At 44.4% G+C, this 18,841-nt stretch overlaps 1 protein-coding gene across 2 annotated transcripts in view; it reads left to right on the top strand.

The window, feature by feature from the left end:
• LOC310689628 (macrophage mannose receptor 1-like) overlaps positions 1–18,841 on the top strand; it is a 53,242-nt gene that overhangs the window by 12,416 nt on the left and 21,985 nt on the right. For both annotated transcript variants that reach the window (XR_014517563.1, XM_083467368.1), the window contains exons 10-19: positions 56–171; positions 1,718–1,866; positions 1,950–2,149; positions 4,435–4,553; positions 5,776–5,854; positions 7,666–7,798; positions 11,748–11,783; positions 13,573–13,742; positions 15,032–15,099; positions 17,454–17,554. Coding sequence is in view for 1 of the 2 variants with exons in the window: in XM_083467368.1 (XP_083323494.1) it covers positions 56–171; positions 1,718–1,866; positions 1,950–2,149; positions 4,435–4,553; positions 5,776–5,854; positions 7,666–7,798; positions 11,748–11,783; positions 13,573–13,742; positions 15,032–15,099; positions 17,454–17,554 (1,171 nt within the window). In the remaining variant the exon portion in view is untranslated. The remainder of the gene's footprint in view (positions 1–55; positions 172–1,717; positions 1,867–1,949; positions 2,150–4,434; positions 4,554–5,775; positions 5,855–7,665; positions 7,799–11,747; positions 11,784–13,572; positions 13,743–15,031; positions 15,100–17,453; positions 17,555–18,841) is intronic.

Below are 18,841 nucleotides of genomic sequence, written 5' to 3'. Positions count from 1 at the left end.
TAGGTGCCCTGAACTTAATATGGCAATAATGTGTGTCTATTGACTTTTTGAATAGGGCTGGAAAAGGCATGGATCCTATTGTTACTTAATTGGACAAACATCTGCAACATTTTCAGAAGCACAGGCATTCTGTGAAACAAACAAAGGATCTCTGACTTCTGTGGAGAACAGGTATTATTCTCCGCCCCCCCCCCCAATCCTGATGTTGGTTGATGCAAAGTAACATGCAAAGTAACATTTATGTCATGGGAATCAAGAAGTAAGGTAAGCTGAGGCTTGAGCATGCTCAGTTTGAAACCTGCAGGTGCTGCCTTGTGATTGGCCAAAGATCCGCAGGATACAGAAACCTCTTTTGGAGCAGAGACCTCTTTTGGACCTGGCTAGGGTCACCAGGTGGGCCCGGGCCTATTTCCCTAGGAGCAGCCCCTCTCCATCGACTTCTATTGTGATTTGTGATTAGATCACCCAGACCCTCCAAATGTTACTATTTTCCAGGGACGTCCCTGATTTATAGAAGCCATCCCGGTTTCTGATTTAATCCTGGAATGTCCCACTTTTCCTTAGGATGTCCCTATTTCCAATGGAGAAATGTTGGAGGGTATGGAGTTATCTGACCCTCTAAGTTGTCTGAAGGCAATCCTGTATAGGGAAGTTTTTTAAATGTTTAGTGTTTTCTTATATATGTTGGAAGCCGCCCAGAGTGGCTGGGGCAACCTAGTTAGATATGTGGGGTATAAATAGTAAAATTATCATTATGGAATGGGACGTTCCTATTTTCATTGGAGAAATGTTGGGTGGTGTGGATCACCCTCTTTGCTGGCATCGGTCCCACCAGCTTCTCAGGTCACATGACTGAGTGGAACAGTCCTAAGATCCAGCTTGAATCCTCCTCCCTCCTGCGCTGCCCATCCCATGTCCCTGTTTCAGGGCTTATGATGGTTTAAGGCCCTCCAGGCTGGGAGGAACCAGGAGGGTCCTGGAAGACGTGCCAGCATAGCCTGGCTGAGCTCCACTAGTAACCCAGGTAAGGTCAGCCCAACAAATTATGTTTCAGGATTCTAAACGGTCATTTTGAATTATCCGTTCTGCGTTTCTTGTGAATTTCCTATTTGAGCTGCCATCTGTGGCTTGACTTCCTACCCAGAGAGCCTTTAATTCCTTGTTATAGATTTACTGGTGGACCTGGACAATTTAGACTTTCAGCCTCCATGTGTTTCCACCTTAAATATGTACATGCTTTCTAGAATATCTTCTAAAATTCTTAATATTATGCTGTACAAATAGGAGTTCCATACAGTGTTTTATTTCTAAAAAAAAATGTTTAGGGGTACTCTCATTTTCCTTCCCAGTTTGAAATATTGCCCCTCAATGAGGCCAAACTTAGATTCACAAAACGTTTAGGGGTATGTGTACCCTTGTGTACCCCCAGAAAAAAGCACTGGTTCCATATATTACCTGAGTGTAGCTGAGGTTCACCCACTTTCAGCTACATGCTCAGGTTGCAATGTGTAAATGTATTGATCCGTGATGGTGGAGCTATAAGCGTAGCCACTCCCCCTTGGTCACTGTGATCCACCCCTTGCCCTTTGAATTGGTGAGAGCTGGCCCATCCATGGTAAGCCATTAATTTAATTTTAAAATATGGAAATTGGAAAACACAAACACACACAAACACAAATGGATTTTTAATACAATTGTTATGCATTCTTCTCCACAGATATGAGCAGGCCTACCTGACTAGTCTAGTTGGCTTTCGTTCTGAAAAATATTTCTGGATCGGCCTTTCAGATGTAAAGCAACCAGGCACATTCCACTGGACCAATGGAGACGATGTTCTGCTCACCCACTGGAATGCAGAAATGCCTGGTAGGTGCTGCCTGAAGCCTAACTGAGATTGTATTTCACAAAGGGTTTCAATTGAAGTGGCTCTTGACTTGTGTCTCCAAAAGGGCAGCTTCCGGGCTGTGTTGCCATGAGAACTGGGACTGCAGCTGGATTGTGGGACGTTGTGAACTGTGAGGAGAAGGCACCTTTCATCTGCAAACAACAGGCAGAAATTGTGACAACAACTCCTGCCCCATCAACAATTCCCCCTCCCCCATGCCCAGAAGGATGGCATCCAAGCAATTCTAGAAGCGTGTGCTTTAAAGTAGGTATAGCGCCTCTTGAGTCAAAGTTCTTGTATTTTTCAGTAGCAGAGCAAAGAGGGAGATAGTGGCTTTTGTCTGTCAGTGAACTTTTAAAGGTTTTTGGGAGTGCTACTTTTAGTTTCAGTTTAACTGCTCATTGTACATTATTGTTATTATTTTTATTGTGCAGTTTCATTAAGTTTATTTCAAGTTCAAGATTTAGAAGGTAGAGGGCAGAAGGTAGATTTCTCACTGGTTTGGAGGAGGCTGGGAAGGATTTCTGCCTCCCAAATATTTTAACATTATCAGCAACAAAATGCTGATATTGTTCCTGCCAGGGCACAAGCAGCAAAACGGGATGCAATGCCCCGGCTGCCGCCATCTGCTGCACAATTTGTGAAAACCTTCTTCCCTCTGCCATCAGTAAGTATTCTCAGTCATTCAGGACCAAGAGGCAGTCTGCTAAAACCATGTAGATGACAATCTTCTCCCCAGTGCACAATTTGCCAAGAATATATCAAATTCCAACATTACTATGTGACCAGGATCCAAACTGACCCCTGAAGACAACCCCACTTTCATAGTAGCGCAGTAGGAGAGCCCATAGCTCAAGCATAGGAAGCTGAGGGGTAAAGGTATCTCAACAGGGCCTGGAGATCCATGGTCCATTCCAAGCTGCAAGCCCATTACTACAATATAGATTATGCTTGAGGATGTTTATGGAAACGTCTTATCTATGGCCCAGATCCTGTGGGATTTGCTAAAGCCACTAATTCAGGAGCGGTGTTAAAGCAGAATGAGCAGCATTCTTAGTAGTGAGTTGCTGGCTCAAGATGTTCTCTAGAAGAGGAAAAAACTGGGCTTGTGCATTAAACGAGGACTTGTAGTTGGAAAGACAGAAAGACATCTGTGACATGATGTCTGAAGAATGACCAGTTCCAGAGTTCCTCCAGGCAGGAGAAAGGACCAGCTGCACAAAGGAAAGGAAAGCTTGTGCCTCTTTCCTTAGTAAGCAGACCTTTCCATTCCCATGCTATATCCAGTTTCAGTTTTAGAAACAGCTGGACAGACCCCAGTCAGACTGTCTCCCTTCTCAGCCTTGCCGCTGCAGAGATCCATCAGTCACCCTCCTCCGACGTGCGTCCACAACTCATGCTACTGTACATGAGCACACATTACTCAGCAGTGTAAACACACAACAGTGCTGGCTTGAGGTGTGGATACTAGGCTACGTTTATTGAACATAAATCAGGACAAAGAAAACATGGCTTCTCTCCTTGTCGTTCTTCTCAGAGAGAGAGAAAAACAAAAGTACAGTGGTACCTCGGGTTACATACACCTCAGGTTACATACGCTTCAGGTTACAGACTCCGCTAACCCAGAAATAGTACCTCGGGTTAAGAACTTAGCTTCAGAATGAGAACAGAAATCGTGCTGTGGCGGCGCGGTGGCAGCAGGAGGCTCCATTAGCTAAAGTGGTGCTTCAGGTTAAGAACAGTTTCAGGTTAAGAACGGACCTCCGGAACGAATTAAGTACTTAACCCAAGGTACCACTGTAATACAGAGCAGATGTTCCGCTCACGGGACTCCAGCAATCTGTACTGAAATGTCAACACAGGCATGTGACATGTAACAATCCCACATATCTGAAGCAAGGGTGGAATGGTATTCCCAACACTCCACACAGACAGGATAGAGAATTAAAAGTGATATAACATGAAGGGTGTTTTTTTAAAAAAATAAAAAAATCTAGAGCAACCTTGTCCATCATAAAATTCTGTAATCATCGATAATTAAGATAAGCTTTTTGCTTTGTTCTTCAGCCTGTTAATTGATGCCTCTTCTTACATCAGCAGCTAATTTGTGTTCTGGATAAACCAGTTGTCATTAGTTCCAGTCTCAAAAAAAGAAGGGAAGTTTTGCTGACCTGATGCCTTAATGGCTAACCTTATTATGGGCTATTGCGCAGTGTCTGGGCCCAATGGTGGTTCTTCTCTCCAAAACACTCCTCCAAATCCGAAAACAACTCCTTCTCTCTGCAGAGGCGTAGGAAGGGGGGGCCGCCCTGGGTGTCATCGCTGAGGAGGGAAACATTCGGCGCACTGCCCACCCGCAACTCCCAAGCCTACCCCGAGCTGTCGATGTGGTGGTGGTGGGGTGACAAAAAAAAAAAAAATGCACTGGGTACAACCTGACTTTGCTATGCCTCTGTGTCTCCGTGTGCAGCAAGTGAGGTGAATCCCAATTAATCTTCCTAAAAGCTGGTGTTTGTGACAAATATCTAATTGTATTCATATGCATCTAGGGCTATAACAAAGACCTTCGGGACAGGAAAACTTGGTTTGAAGCAGAAGATTTTTGTAGAACAATTGGGGGGAACCTCATGTCTGCTCACAATGAGGAAGAACATCAGCTGCTAAAAAGGTTGGAAGTTCCATAAAATGTTTATTCACGTTGCCTCAGAATCAAAAGCAATGCTGATTAGGGATGGGGAAGAAATTTGTTCTGTTTGCATCTTAATGTGAACTTCCCAATTTTATGTATTTACACCCCTAAACCAGTAGCTGGAGCAAAATTCACATCTTTTTTAAAATTCACACTCTAAACCCCTCCATGTCTCTCATTCACACACTAACTAACGACACAGCACCAGAGGGACCCCTCCAAAATGCTCTTTAGAGAGCCAGCGTGGTGTAGTGGTTAAGAGCTGTAGTCTCGTAATCTGGGGAACCGGGTTCGCGTCTCCGCTCCTCCACATGCAGCTGCTGGGTGACCTTGGGCCAGTTACACTTCTCTGAAGTCTCTCAGCCCCACTCACCTCACAGGGTGCTTGCTGTGGGGGAGGAAGGGAAAGGAGAAGGTTAGCCGCTTTGAGACTCCTTAAGGGGAGTGAAAGGTGGGATATCAAGTCCAAACTCTTCTTCTTCTTTATTCCAAAGGGTGAATCCACATCCTAAACAGGCAGAATCAGAGATCACAAAAGCAGTGTCATCCCTCTCTTCACCTTGCCAGGCTTTCCTGAAAGCAGATGCTGAGACTGGCACCTCCCAGCTTCCCTTTCATTCTGCCACTTCTTCTACACTCTTTCCAGTGGCAAATGGCTAGAAGCTGCCATGTTGTTTCTTAGAAGTCCTCCTCACAGAACAAGCTCTGTTCTTTGAAAGGGGGAGCCTCTGGGAAGTTTGAAGTGGCAGCTCCCAGCCAGTAGCTCCTAGAAGGTGTACCACTGCTATAACATTAAATTGTTAGGTCATAAAATTGTGGGTTTGTGGGTTTTGTTTTGTTTTTAAATGTACAGTGCAGCTCCCTGCTCCTGCCAACCTAGCAGTTCGAAAGCAAGTCAAAGTGCGAGTAGATAAATAGGTACCGCTCTGGCGGGAAGGTAAACGGTGTTTCCGTGCGCTGCTCTGGTTCGCCAGAAGCAGCTTAGTCATGTTGGCCACATGACCCGGAAGCTGTATGCCAGCTCCCTCAGCCAGTAAAGCGAGATGAACACCGCAACCCCAGAGTCGGCCACAACTGGACCTAATACCTTTACCTAGAGAGTATCAATAGTCCTTATTTTGAAAGTTTCAAATCTCTGTATTGAAATCCATTCTTTGTTTCCAGTTTTCTGCACTTTATAATTATTTTTCATATATTTTAGAATTTGTGACAGCTTGTGTTGGATTGGTTTAAATGAGTTGGAGCCCGATAAAGGATTTTCTTGGACTGATGGATCTCCTGTAAGTAAATGATTAATGCTGATGTATTGATACCAAAATTATTATTAGTTTTAAGGTTCAAGCACTCCTGCCCTCATACTAAACTCTGACAGATCCCATAGCAGTATTTTAAATGTTTAGCCACTGACATATCCAGCATTAAAGTCTTTGAACATATGCTTTTTATGCTATAACATTTTTGGACCCAATATTTAACAGCAATTCCTGCAGAGTTGCTTCAAGTTGCTGCTTGCCCCATTGGATTTGTTTTATTTTTTTAAAAAAAATAGTTTTATTATTAAGTAAGGAATGGTGCTGGAGGAGACTCTTGAGAGTCCCATGGACTGCAAGAAGATCAAACCTCTCCATTCTGAAGGAAATCAGCCCTGAGTTCTCACTGGAAGGACAGATCCTGAAGCTGAGACTCTAATACTTTGGCCACCTCATGAGAAGAGAAGACTCCCTGGAAAAGACCCTGATGTTGGGAAAGATGGAGGGCACAAGGAGAAGGGGACGACAGAGGACTAGATGCTTGGACAGTGTTCTCGAAGCTACCAGCATGAGTTTGACCAAACTGCGTGAGGCAGTGGAAGACAGGAGTGCCTGGCGTGCTCTGGTCCATGGGGTCACGAAGAGTCGGACACGACTAAACGACTAAACCACAACAACAACAACAAGGAACACTACATAAAAATGAACATTTGGCACAGGAACGTTATAACAGGAAAAAACACACTGACAACCCAGTTTGCATGTAGTGCAAACCAAACTATGGCTGGATCTAGGCACATTAAAAAAGCATTCAGTTAAACACATTGCAAACTTTGTACGAGAAAGACTGTCTCGCCAGAGTGGTGCATGCTCTAGTTATCTCCCGCTTGGACTATTGCAATGTGCTCTACATGGGGCTACCTTTGGAGGTGACCCGGAAACTACAACTAAGGAGCAGATGAGCTAGCTACTGCTGTGCACCCGGGGGTGGGGCCATGGGGGCGAGGCGAGCGTCCAAGGGGGGTGGATCGAGCTGCCCATGGCAGGCTGCTTCCTGGGGGGGGGGCTGCAATAATTTGCCAGCAGCCTTTGTCCGTTTCCTCTTCAATTTGACAGCTCAGGGGTTTCCCCTTCCCAGGAAGCAGCCCGGTAGTGGTGGCAATGGCACACCACCTGCCTGCGACACCCAAGCCTCCCCTGAGCTGTCAAAACTAAGGGGGAAGGCGGCGCAGCTCCCCCCTTTCCCCAACGGCTCGGTGCAGGCTTGTGAGTCATAGACGTGCGGCGCGCCAAATGTCACCCCCCTCAGTGAGGACACCCGGGTCGGACCATCCCCACCACACCCCTCTTCCTCCACCCCTGACTGGGAGTGGCCGCCAAGACCATATAACACCGGTCCTAAAGGATCTACACTGGGTCCCAGTACGTTTCCAAGCACAATTCGAAGTGTTGGTGCTGACCTTTAAAGCCTTCAATGGCCTTGGCCCTCTGACCTCTGAAGGAGCATCTCCACCCTCATCATTCAGCCCGGACACTGAGGTCCAGCTCCAAGGGCCTTCTGGTGGTTCCCTCGCTGCGAGGTATAAATAATATATTATTATTATTATTATTATTATTATTATTATTATTATTATTATTAATTATTCCGGTTAGCAAAAATGGAACTCCATATCACCATCTGGTGTCAAAGCGTGAGAATGCATAAACAATGCATATAAAGCACTTTGTCTTTGCCAGTGTAGCTGAGTCCTCTGTCTGCTTTTCTGTAAATCACTAATGAAATCTTTATTCCTAATTGTAATTTCTGTAAATCACTAATGAAATCTTTATTCCTATTGTAGCTTGACTTTCAAAAAAACTTTTCGCCTAACTCTTACAAAGACAAAGATTGCAGAGGAGTGATTCTACATTATTCATGGTGGAAACCAGAATGGTGTGAGAATTATCACAACTGGGTTTGTCAAATAAAGAGAGGTAAGATTACATTCATTCATTCATTCATTCATTCATTCATTTATTGTTTTATTGGTTTTTACACATATTTTCCAGCATATCATCCTTTTAGACATCATTTCAAAATCTTTGGCTATCACAGCATAAGACTTCCTTCAACCTTGACCGATGTTTTTCTAAAATCTTTTCTAATTATGCATTTTGTTACTAGAGTTATTGCTATAAATTCAAATCTTAGTACCTATTCTTAATTCTTTTCACAATAACATATATATTACTCTTACAAAGCTTCTTTTAATCCTACAAGCGATGTCAATTGCTTACAGTTGCTTTCCAAATATGTCGAAAACTTCTTCCATTCTAATAATAATAATAATAATAATAATAATAATAATAATAATAATATTATTTATACCCCGTCCTCCCCAGCCAAGGCTGGGCTCAGAGCAGCTTACAAGCAATAATAAAAGCAAGTTGAATGATTACAACTTAAAAACAAAATTAAAATACAACATTAAAATATTGAAACATTAAAATATTAAAATGTATCCTCATCGCAGGAGGAGAAGGAAAAGAAAAAAGAAAGAGAGGGAGGGAATCAAATTGGCTCCAAGCCAAAGGCCAGGCGGAACAAGTCTGTCTTACAGGCCCTGCGGAAAGAAATCGGGGCCCTGGTGTCATGAGGCAGAGCGTTCCACCAGACCGGAGCCAGAGTTGAAAAGGCCCTGGCTCTGGTTGAAGCCAATCTAACTTCCTTAGGGCCCAGGACCACTAGGGTGTTGCTATTTATGGACCTTGAGGCTCTCCGTGGGGCATACCGGGAGAGGCGGTCCCGTAGGTACAAGGGTCCTAGGCCATGAAGGGATTTAAAGGTCAAAAGCAGCACCTTAAATCTGATCCTGTACTCCACCGGGAGTCAGTGCAGCTTGAAAAGCAGTGGGTGAATATGCTCCCATGGCAGAGACCCTGTGAGGAGCCTCGCTGCAGCATTCTGCATCCACTGGAGTTTCTGGGACAGCTTCAAGCCCCGCGTAGAGTGAATTACAGTAGTCAAGCCTGGATGTGACCATCACATGGATCACTGTGGCCAGGTCGGGGTGGGAAAGGTAAGGGAGCAACTGCTTGATGCAGCGAAGGTGGAAAAATGTCGCCTTGGCTGTTGCTGTAACTTGCGCCTCCATGGAAAGGGAGGCATCAAGGATTACACCCAAACTCTTAACGGAAGGCAATGGCACTAATTGGGCCCCCACAAGAGAAGGGAGTTGGTCCCTCATCCCCATGCCATCCCGACCCAGCCATAGGACCTCTGTCTTCGAAGGATTTAGTTTCAATCGGCTCCCCCGAAACCATCCAGCCACAGCTTCCAAGCATCTGGTCAGTGTGTTCGGGGCCGAACTTTAGGAAAGTCTGGTCCTGCTGGTTCCAAATTTTCCCGGTTAATCTTGCCATCTCAGCATACCGTATTTTTCGCCCTATAGGACGCACTTTTTCCCCTCCAAAAATGAAGGGGAAATGTGTGTGCGTCCTATGGGGGGGGGATGCAGGCACGAAAAGCTCCCAAAAGCCGCACACAAGCTCCGCGCGGCTCTTGCGGGCTTTTCCTCAGGAGGGACAAGGGACTGACACGGCCAGTCAGTCCCTTCTCCCTCCTCGTAGAAAAGCCCACAGGAGCCGCGTGTTCCTTAAAGGGTGCGCGGCTCCTGTGGGCTTTTGCGGGAGGTGGGGGTATTGCCATAGCCGCGCGCAGCCTCTCCCGGTTGGAGAGGTGGTGCGCGGCTATGGCAGCAGCCTCTTTAGCTGTGCGCCACCTCTCCAGCCCGGAGAGTGTGCGCGGGGCTAAGGAATAGCCCTGCGACCCTCTCGCAGCTGGAGAGGTGACACGTGGCTATGGCAGCTGCCTCTTCTGTTCCTCCTCCAGCTTCGCTTGAAGGGCGCTGCGCAGTTCTCCCTCTCCGCGCAGCGCCTCTCCTTCACAGGAGAGGTGTTGTGCAGAGAGGGAGAACTGCACAGTGCCCCTTCAGCCACACGCCTGCCTGGAAGCTGGAGGAGGAAGAGAAGGGTCTCCTTCTGCTGCGCAGCGACCCTTCAGCCACGCGCTTGTCCTGCGAAGCTGGAGAAGGAACAGAAGGGTCTTCCTCTGCATCCCGAAGCCTGGGGCGAGCTTCGCGCAACTCTCCGCAAGCTGTGGGAACCCGGCGCGACTTCGGGGGAAGCTCAGGCTTCCCCTGACCCAGCCCCGCGCCTGGGGGGGAATAATTCCCCCCTTTATTTCCCCCCCAAAAAACTAGGTGCGCCCTATGGGCCGGTGAGCCCTATGGGGCGAAAAATATGGTAGTTCATCAATTTCTCTTGCCACTCTTCTTTAGCTGACAAAAACAAACCCCTGTGTTGCAATGAGAACCAATCACAGAAATATAGACGCAACACGTAGGCTAATAACTGTTAAATCATATATGATAGAATAATGATATCATTCCAAAGGTAGAAATAAATCTATTAGAGTGTTCATATATACAATGTAACAGACTAGTGACGCAGAACGTTGAGCCATATGTTCAAAATAGGCATCAAAGGTCAGTATTATGGGTAAATCAAAAGAAATTTGGTATTAGGCAAGATTTTGAACGGCGGTTATGTTAAAGGCCTTTGCAGATGACTTAGTCATAACAGTGGAAGAACCAGTGGAAGAACCTAGAAAAGCACTAGAAAGAATAGAACAATTCGGACAAGTAGCAGGTTTCAAATTAAACAAGAAAAAAAATGTTAGTGAAAAATATGAACTGAGATTTGATTGATACATTGCCGCATCTGAGTGGAATAGAGGTTGTTAAAAAAGTTAAATATCTAGGAATCTGGTTAACATTGAAAAATTTATTTAAAGACAATTACACACCGGTATGGAATGGTATTAAAAGGGACTTAGAAGTGTGGAGAAGAATGAAGCTATCCTTAATTGGTAGGATTTCAGTTATTAAAATGAGAGTGCTACTGAAAATGTTGTTTTCGTTTCAATCAATCCAGATAATTAATGGAGTTGGTATCTTTAGAGAGTGGCAAAAAGCAATTTCAAGATATATCTGGCAAGGGAAGAAGCCAAGAATTAAATTTAAATGGTTAACAGATATAAAAGAAAGAGGAGGCTTCTCCCTACCAGATTTGAAATTGTATTATGAAGCATCATGCCTTTGTTGGTTAAGGGACGGGATATTGTTGAAGAATACAGATATTTCAGATCTAGAAGGATTTGACAACAGATTCGAATGGCATGGTATGGCAAAGTAAAAGTTCATAAAGGATTTGGAAACCACATATTTCAAAAGTCATTGTATGAGGTGTGGGATAGATATAAAAATTTATTAGAACGTAAGATACCATGGTAGCTCTCACCGCTTGAGGCAATGAGTGTAAAAAAGAGAAATATGAGTAAAAATTGGGCCACCTATGAACAATTACTAATAGAGATGGAGAACCAATGGAAGCTAAAGCCATATGAAGATGTAAAATGTATGGCGAATGACTGGTTGCGTTATCATCAAGTCAATGAGATGCTTAAAGAAGATAAAAACAAAAATGGATTTGGATATACAAAATCAAGGTTTGAATTGGAGTTGGTAAGATTACTTTTAAATTACGACGAGTTCGTGAAGCAAAGTGAAGAGGACTTTTTTCTGCACTGCTGAAACTGGCTTTTTATTTTTTATTTTTTTAAAAAAAAACATGCTTGCTACTCACCTGGCCTCTTGTGATGAGGGAAAAAATAATGTGAAATTAATTTAGCTTTCATTATGAATGTTGCAGAGTCCAGAGCTTTGGCTGCCATTTTGATGAGAACAAGCTTGTTGTGAATACAGGAAGCTACTGATAGTTCTTTCACATAGGGCTATTAGCTGTGTCTCAGAAATGTAGAAATGTGAAATGCTAGAAATAACCCTTTCCTTTCATTGTCATGGACTCCTGTTTCGTTTTTCAGGTGTACCATTAAAACCGGAACCAAGCAATGATTTTGGTATGTTGGCCCATACTGTCTTCTCTCACATCACACAGGTCTTCCTTAAGCAGCATCATGAAAGGTGGGGGTGGGTCTGCTTAAACAGCTCTCTCAAGTCGAGGGTGCTTCTGTCAGGAGCCAAAGATACTTGTGCTCCCTGACCCTGGGCACTCCAATTCCTGTCTTCCCTCAGAACAAGCAGATTTTAAGTAGCCCTAAGGAATGTTGGGGAGGAACTGCTCTAGCAGTTCTCTACAGCCATTGAAAGTTTTCTGATGATGAATACGACAACAACAACAACAACAATTTATATATGCCCCGTCCATCTGTCTGGGTTTCCCCAGCCACTCTGGGTGGCTACCAACATAATATTAATAATAATAATAATAATTAATAAAGTGATAAAACATCAAACATTAAAAACTTCCCTAAACAGGACTGCCTTCAGATATCTTCTAAAACTCAGCTAGTTATTTCATTGACATCTGATGGGAGGGCATTCCACAGGGAGGGCGCCACTACCAAGAAGGCCCTCTGACTGTTTCCCTATAGCTTCACTTCTCGCAGTGAGGGAACCGCAAGAAGGCCATCGGAGCTGGACCTCAGTGTCCGGGCTGAGACACTTCTTCAGGTATACTGGGCTGAGGCTGAGGAGCCAATGGTAGATCTCCCTGGTCTGGGCTTCCTCACTCCTCTGAAATGAGTTACACAAAAATGCAAAAGGACTGTAGCTCAGTGGTAGAACATCTGCTTTGCATGAAGGAGGTCCTAGGTCCACCATATTTCCAGGAAGGACTGGGAGAGATCCTTGACTGAAACCCTGGAGACCACTACCCGGCAGTGTTGACAGTATACTCAACTAGATGGAGCTGTGGTCTGGCTTAGGCAGCTCCCTATGTCCCTAAGTTTCAGGTATGATTGGCTGCTCATTGTCATATTCTCATATTAGTGATCCTTGGGAGTGGTTCTCCTGCTGGGATCTTCAGAAAAACCTGACTGTCTGAAGTTTAGTTGCACTAGGTAACTATTGAGTGCGATTGAGAAATTATCTCATAGAATCATGGAATTGTAGAGTTGGAAAGAGATCCTGAGAATCATCTAGCCCAAATCCTCTGCACGTCTACTTGGAAGTAAATTTCACTGATTTCTGTTAAAGAAGAATGGTTCCATTCCTACTCTCCCTCTCGGACACAAACAATATCATCCACCAGGGATGAAGGCTAATCTGGTGCTTAGCCCAGACTGAAATAGGTCAAAACCATCCATTCTCCTCAAGAGCATCTGAACCATGACCAACCTTTCACACACCTTGCCCAAAAACAAATATGGGTGGCTGACTAGCCACAATATGTGGAGACATAAGCTAGTACCTTTAAGCACGCACAGAGTGCTTTTTCTTCAATCTTACATACTTGCATTTCAGCCCCCACCCCAAATCATGCCATGATCATCACCACTGAACTAGTCAAGTTTTTCTTCAGAATCTGTTGTTCATGGCTCCAAGGTGCTCTTTCATTTTAAGTATATATTATTACGGTCATACAGCTGTTTTGTTGTTGGTTTACTCTAATGTAGCAGTGCTAAAGCATGGAGTGCTGGGGGCAGGAGGGTGGACATGTTCACGGTGTGCTTCAAAACTGAAATAACACACATCACTGTTGGGGTCACCCCAGTTAGGACTATTAAAATTGCTTGGCTTCCCCACTGGTTGTGCGAAGTAAATTTATTTGTACTCTTGTATTTCATTTTATAATATTTAAAGTATCTTAAATTAAATGGGGGGGGGACATTTCTTCTTCTTTTGCAGCATATCCATTTCAAGTAACTGAAGATGGCTGGATTGCATTCAACGGCACTGAGTACTATTTCAGTAACACAACTTTAACTGCAGGAAGAGCCCGGAGATTCTGCAAAAAGCACGCTGGAGATCTTGCTGTTATTGAAAGTCGAAGTGAAAACAGGTTTTTGTGGAAATATGTAAGAAATATATGAGATATATTTTCCCTTCTGATCACATATCACTAGGCTTTTTGGGTTTTTTGTTTTTTTTAAAAAAGCCAGATGAATTGTTTGATCGTGACCATTTTGTTGCCTGCTAAACCCTTTCTTCAGGATGGTGTCACCAGAAGCTTGCAGAGATTAACAGTGCAATCCTATGCGAGTTATACTGCACACATCTTACACTCTGTGCAGCTTCCAACATATATAAAAACATAATAAAACATTAAACATTTATAAAACTTCCCCATGCAGGATTGCCTTCAGACAGCTGGGGGGGATCCTTACACTCTAACATTTCTCCAGTGAAAATAGGGACAGCCTAAGGAAAAGTGGGACATTCTGGGATCAAATCAGAAACTAGGACAGCTTCTCTAAATCAGGGACATCCCTGGAAAATAGGGACACTTGGAGGGTCACTCAACACTTCACCCAGCACTGAAATCAAAGCTCTGTTTCTCCCACAGCCTCCATTGCAGCCTGAGGCTCTGCCCCTAGAGAGAATCATTTGCCCACCCTTTCTTCTCTGGTGCTTGAGAAAGAGAGAGCAAAGACCGACCCACACAAAAAAAGGAGATTTGTAGCTGAATACCTTTTTCATGTGAGAGTCAGCAGAGATACATTCTAAGTAAATTATCAACTGTCAGGCACTCTGCTTCTCTAGCATTAAGCTTCAGTGGAAGTTTCCATGCTATGCTTTCAGCAGAATGCATACAGAGAACACAGTTATTTTCCATTTCAATGTACACTTAAACACTTATACTTAACAATCATGGCACTTGGGAAATTCACGGGACTTTGGAATCAGCAGATTCTGCTGACTACTGCTAGTGTGGGGACAGGGGACGGGACAACTACGACTACCAATGGTACCTTGCTGGGATCTCTGCCACAGCAGAGACATCTCAGCCAGCAGCATTCCTCTCTGGGCAAGCATTGAGGTGACCATATGCCACCCTAACACACACACACACACACACACACACACACACACACTGTCCAGGTATGAATTGAGAGAGGAGCCAGGATTGCCCTCTAACTTAGTCTGGATTCCAGTTGTTGAAGAAAAGAAATGAGTTTCATGCCCTGCTTTTAAACTCAGTTGAAGAGCACAATCACTGTTGCTCTTGTTTATCGTTACTAGCTTCTTTCCATATGGCCTGATTTGTAAACTCTGAACTTCATGTGGAATAACTGACATATTTTCAACTGGAGAACACTAGTACTTTATTGTGTTTCTTCCCCATCTTCCCCTGTGTATGTTGTAGGACATTACTTTCAGAACTGAAGGAAACGTTTTCATTGGTTTAATTCTGGGTCTGGATAGAAGTTTTGGGTAAGCGAACAGAAAAATAAAAAATGGAAATCAGATTTTAAAATGGTAATTATGTATTACGTTTCTCTTAGATAATAGCTAGATTGGCATTAAAATAATCTGGATATAAGGATGTTCTGCCAACATTTTGACTGTTTTGAGCAGATACACTGCGATGGTGCTACAGAGGCCATAGGAAGCTTGCATTTCTTGCTGTGGGAGTGCAGAGGGAGGTCTGATCTTGGAGAGAGAGATTCCATTCAACTACTTTGTCCCTATCTTGTCCCATTGCTATGAAAGCTCAATGTCAGTAAAGCTGGAAAGCGAGTGTGCCAGAAACAGGCTAGAGGGAAAGCCTGGCTCCAAAGGATCCAGCACCCACATGCCCCCAAACTGCGGAGAAATCTATGTTTCCAATGGAAATGAAATAATTTCATGGTCGGGGGGGGGGGATTTATTTCCCTCTATCCATTCCCGTTCATCTCTGGCTTGCCACTGGGATTGTATGGATTTACCCACACTTACCTTTGCACTCTGCTTTCCAGGCATGATCCATGCTTTAAAGTTCTGTGTCCATGTCTGAGCACCCCCTTCCCAGCGCTTTTGCCATGAAAACCCACTCTTTACTGCTGAATCAGAGCTAAGGACAAACTCTGGAAACCCCCCTCCCCTCTGAATGTCTGTTTGCTCCAATTGAGCACTAAAGAGGAGGTCTTTGTGGGGCTATCTCTGGGCAAGGAAAACAACAATGCTCGGCCACAGAGCTTTAGAGTGCGGAAGCACGCAGTGCAAGTAGATAAACAGGTACCACTCCGGTGGGAAGGTAAACGGCATTTCCGTGTGCTGCTCTGGTTTTGCCAGAAGTGGCTTAGTCATGCTGGCCACATGACCTGGAAAAACTGTCTGTGGAAGCGGACAAACGCCGGCTCCCTTGTCCTTTAAAGCAAGATGAGCACCGCAACCCCAGAGTCATTCATGACTGGACTTAATTGTCAGGGGTCCTTTACCTTTACCTTTACCTACCTGGAAAGAGCAGGGCAAAAGGTACCGTATTTTTCGCTCTATAGGATGCACTTTTCCCCCTCCAAAAATTAAGGGGAAATGTGTGTGCGTCCTATGGAGCAAATGCAGGCTCCCTGGCTTCAGTGATAGCAAAGCGAAGCCAGGAGAGTCTGGTCTTTGAGGCTGGCGGTGGGGAAAAGCAGCGCTTCCCCCCACGCCAGCCCCACAAGCTTGGTTGAAAAGCCCGCAGGAGTGGCGCGCTCTTTAAAGGGTGCGCGGCTCCTGTGGGCTTTTGAAGGAGATGGGGGAATTCCCCCACCTCCTGCAAAAGCACGCAAAAGCTGTGCGCTCTTTAAAGGCTGCGCGGCTTCTGCGGGTTTTCTACGAGGTGGGGGAATTCTCCCACCTCGTAGAAAAGCCCGCAGGAGCCGCACAGCCTTTAAAGAGCGTACCGCTCTTGGGGGCGTTTCCCCAAGGAGGGAGAAGGGACTGACTGGCCGAGTCAGTCCCTTCTCCCTCCTGTGGGCTTTTGCAGGAGATGGGCGATTTCCCCCACCTCCCGCAATAGCAGAGAGAAGGTCTGGGAGAAGTGCACAGGCTGCGTTCAGCCTGTCCGCTGCTCCCAGAGCTGGGGGGGGGGCGATCATATTTTTTTCATTGATTTCCCCCTCTGAAAATTAGGTGCGCCCTATGATCAGGTGTGCCCTATAGAGCCCTGCTCTTTCCAGGTAGGTAAAGGTAAAGGACCCCTGACAAGCCCTAAGAATTATCTCTTTTATTAGGCTGTCAGCACTCCTTTGCCTCTCCTATTTGCATTAGGGCTAACGGTGCCAACCTCTTAATTACAATCATACAATGTTATATTTCCTCCAAGGCTGTCGCACTCCTTTCTCCCTGTACTTTCTTTCTCCTCTGAGAAAGAGGGCACCACTCTCCTCTCTTCCTGAATCCTCCTGTTCCTGTACATAGCTTGGATGGCGTGCACCCCTAGTTTCTGTTTCCCTCTGCTCCCAACCACACTCTGAATGTGGTTCAGCAATGACGTTCAGTTTTTCATGACACTACAGAAGAGGGTGAGGGTACTTTTCAGCTGGTCTTCCTATCACACTGACCCACATTCAGACCCCATCCCTCACCATAGGAAGGTTTTTCAATGTAATGTTTTTTTTAATTGCCATTATATCCATTAATCCTGCTCAGCATTCTTAGTGCTGCCAGCTTTTCTTGAAGAGCCAAGTTGCAGGCTTGGAAATTCAACGCCTAAACATTTCTTTTCTTAGCCTGACATTCTCTTTGTTAAAAACAAAACAAAAGTCACCGTAAACTTATGAAGTGCAAATGAAGGACTAAATACCGCATGTCATTTTCTATAGCTGGGTGGATAGGACTCCAGTGACCTATGTAGCCTGGGCACCCTGGGAACCCAACTTTGCAGACGAAGTCGAATTTTGTGTGATCATGTATCGTCAAACAGGTAATTAGAATAAAATGTTACTATTATAAGCAGTTATTGAGAATGTGCATGCTTAATGGTGAGGATTAATATGAATAGGCACCACACACTGAACCACAATCACTATTCCATCCAAAATTAAAACATTAAACCGAGGATAATCCATTATGTTAAACCTCAATAATTGTCTTCCTTTGGATAGGACAGGGTATTAAAGTGTTTTAAAGGATACTGAGGCATGGGGCCTCTTACTACTACTAGCTATTTTTGCTATTATACAAAAGAAAACTCTGGTACTTGGAGACATAGGGAAGTTAAACAGGAGAAGGATTTTATTTTACAACGAAATGGGGAAAACAAAAGATTTTGTCAGGAGATAGAGTTCTTTCAAGAAGCATAATAATAATAATAATAATAATAATAATAATAATAATAATAATAATAGATGTCACGGAGGGGTCACAGGACTGCGCTGTGCTGCCCGCCTCCCTGTGTAGGGGGGAGCCCAGGCGGCCACTTGTGAGGCACCCCCCCCCCCGTGTTGGCCACGTGGCTATTCAGTGAGGGATTCGGCAGCAGGCAGGGCAGGGTGGGAATCCCTGCGTGGGGCACTTGGTTCGTGTCCCCCCTGCCCAAATTTGTGGGCCCAGCCCTATGGTCCTCCTGCCCACCAAGCTACGCCCCTGTCTGAAACAATTTGGTACTTTCTGTCAGTTTCCCAACCTTCTGTAAATCAAATTACTGAGGCTCCTCTATTAGTATACCAGACCAGGGTGACTACATGGAGTTGGCCGAGATGACCGCCAGAATCCGAGACCTGGGAGAAGAAGCAATGGAGGAGGATTGGAAAAAATTCAAGGACTATTTGCAAAAATTTTATAAGTTATATGAACTATAAAATGACGCATAACCTGAATTGTTAGCCCCAGCAATGAGAGTGCAATATTTATGAAATTGGATAATATTATTGAAAGAATCAGAGTTTAAATGTTAAAAATAATAATATGTTTTGTTTCCAGAGTAAATGGATAATAAGGGATTTAAACTTAAACTGCAATTGAAAGTACAAAAGAAACACATGAAACAAGGTTATAATTTGCTGATAAATTTATTGTCAAGAATGCATTGTGCGGGAGATGTGGGGAAGTTCGATAGAAAGTTGAAATAAGTTGTTGAAAGGTCATGATTCTTTTTATTTTCTTTTTGTGTCTTTTTCTTTTTTTCTTCTTTTCTTTTGTCTGTGATTGAAAAAAAATGCAATAAAAATTATTTTTTTAAAAAAAAAATTAGTATACCAGACCAGGGGAT

This window comes from Podarcis liolepis (assembly GCF_965112155.1).
Source record: "Podarcis liolepis genome assembly, chromosome: 12".
Lineage (NCBI taxonomy): Eukaryota > Metazoa > Chordata > Lepidosauria > Squamata > Lacertidae > Podarcis > Podarcis liolepis.
The sequence above is the reverse complement of the archived record's forward strand: the minus strand, read 5'-3'. Positions and strand labels throughout refer to the sequence as shown.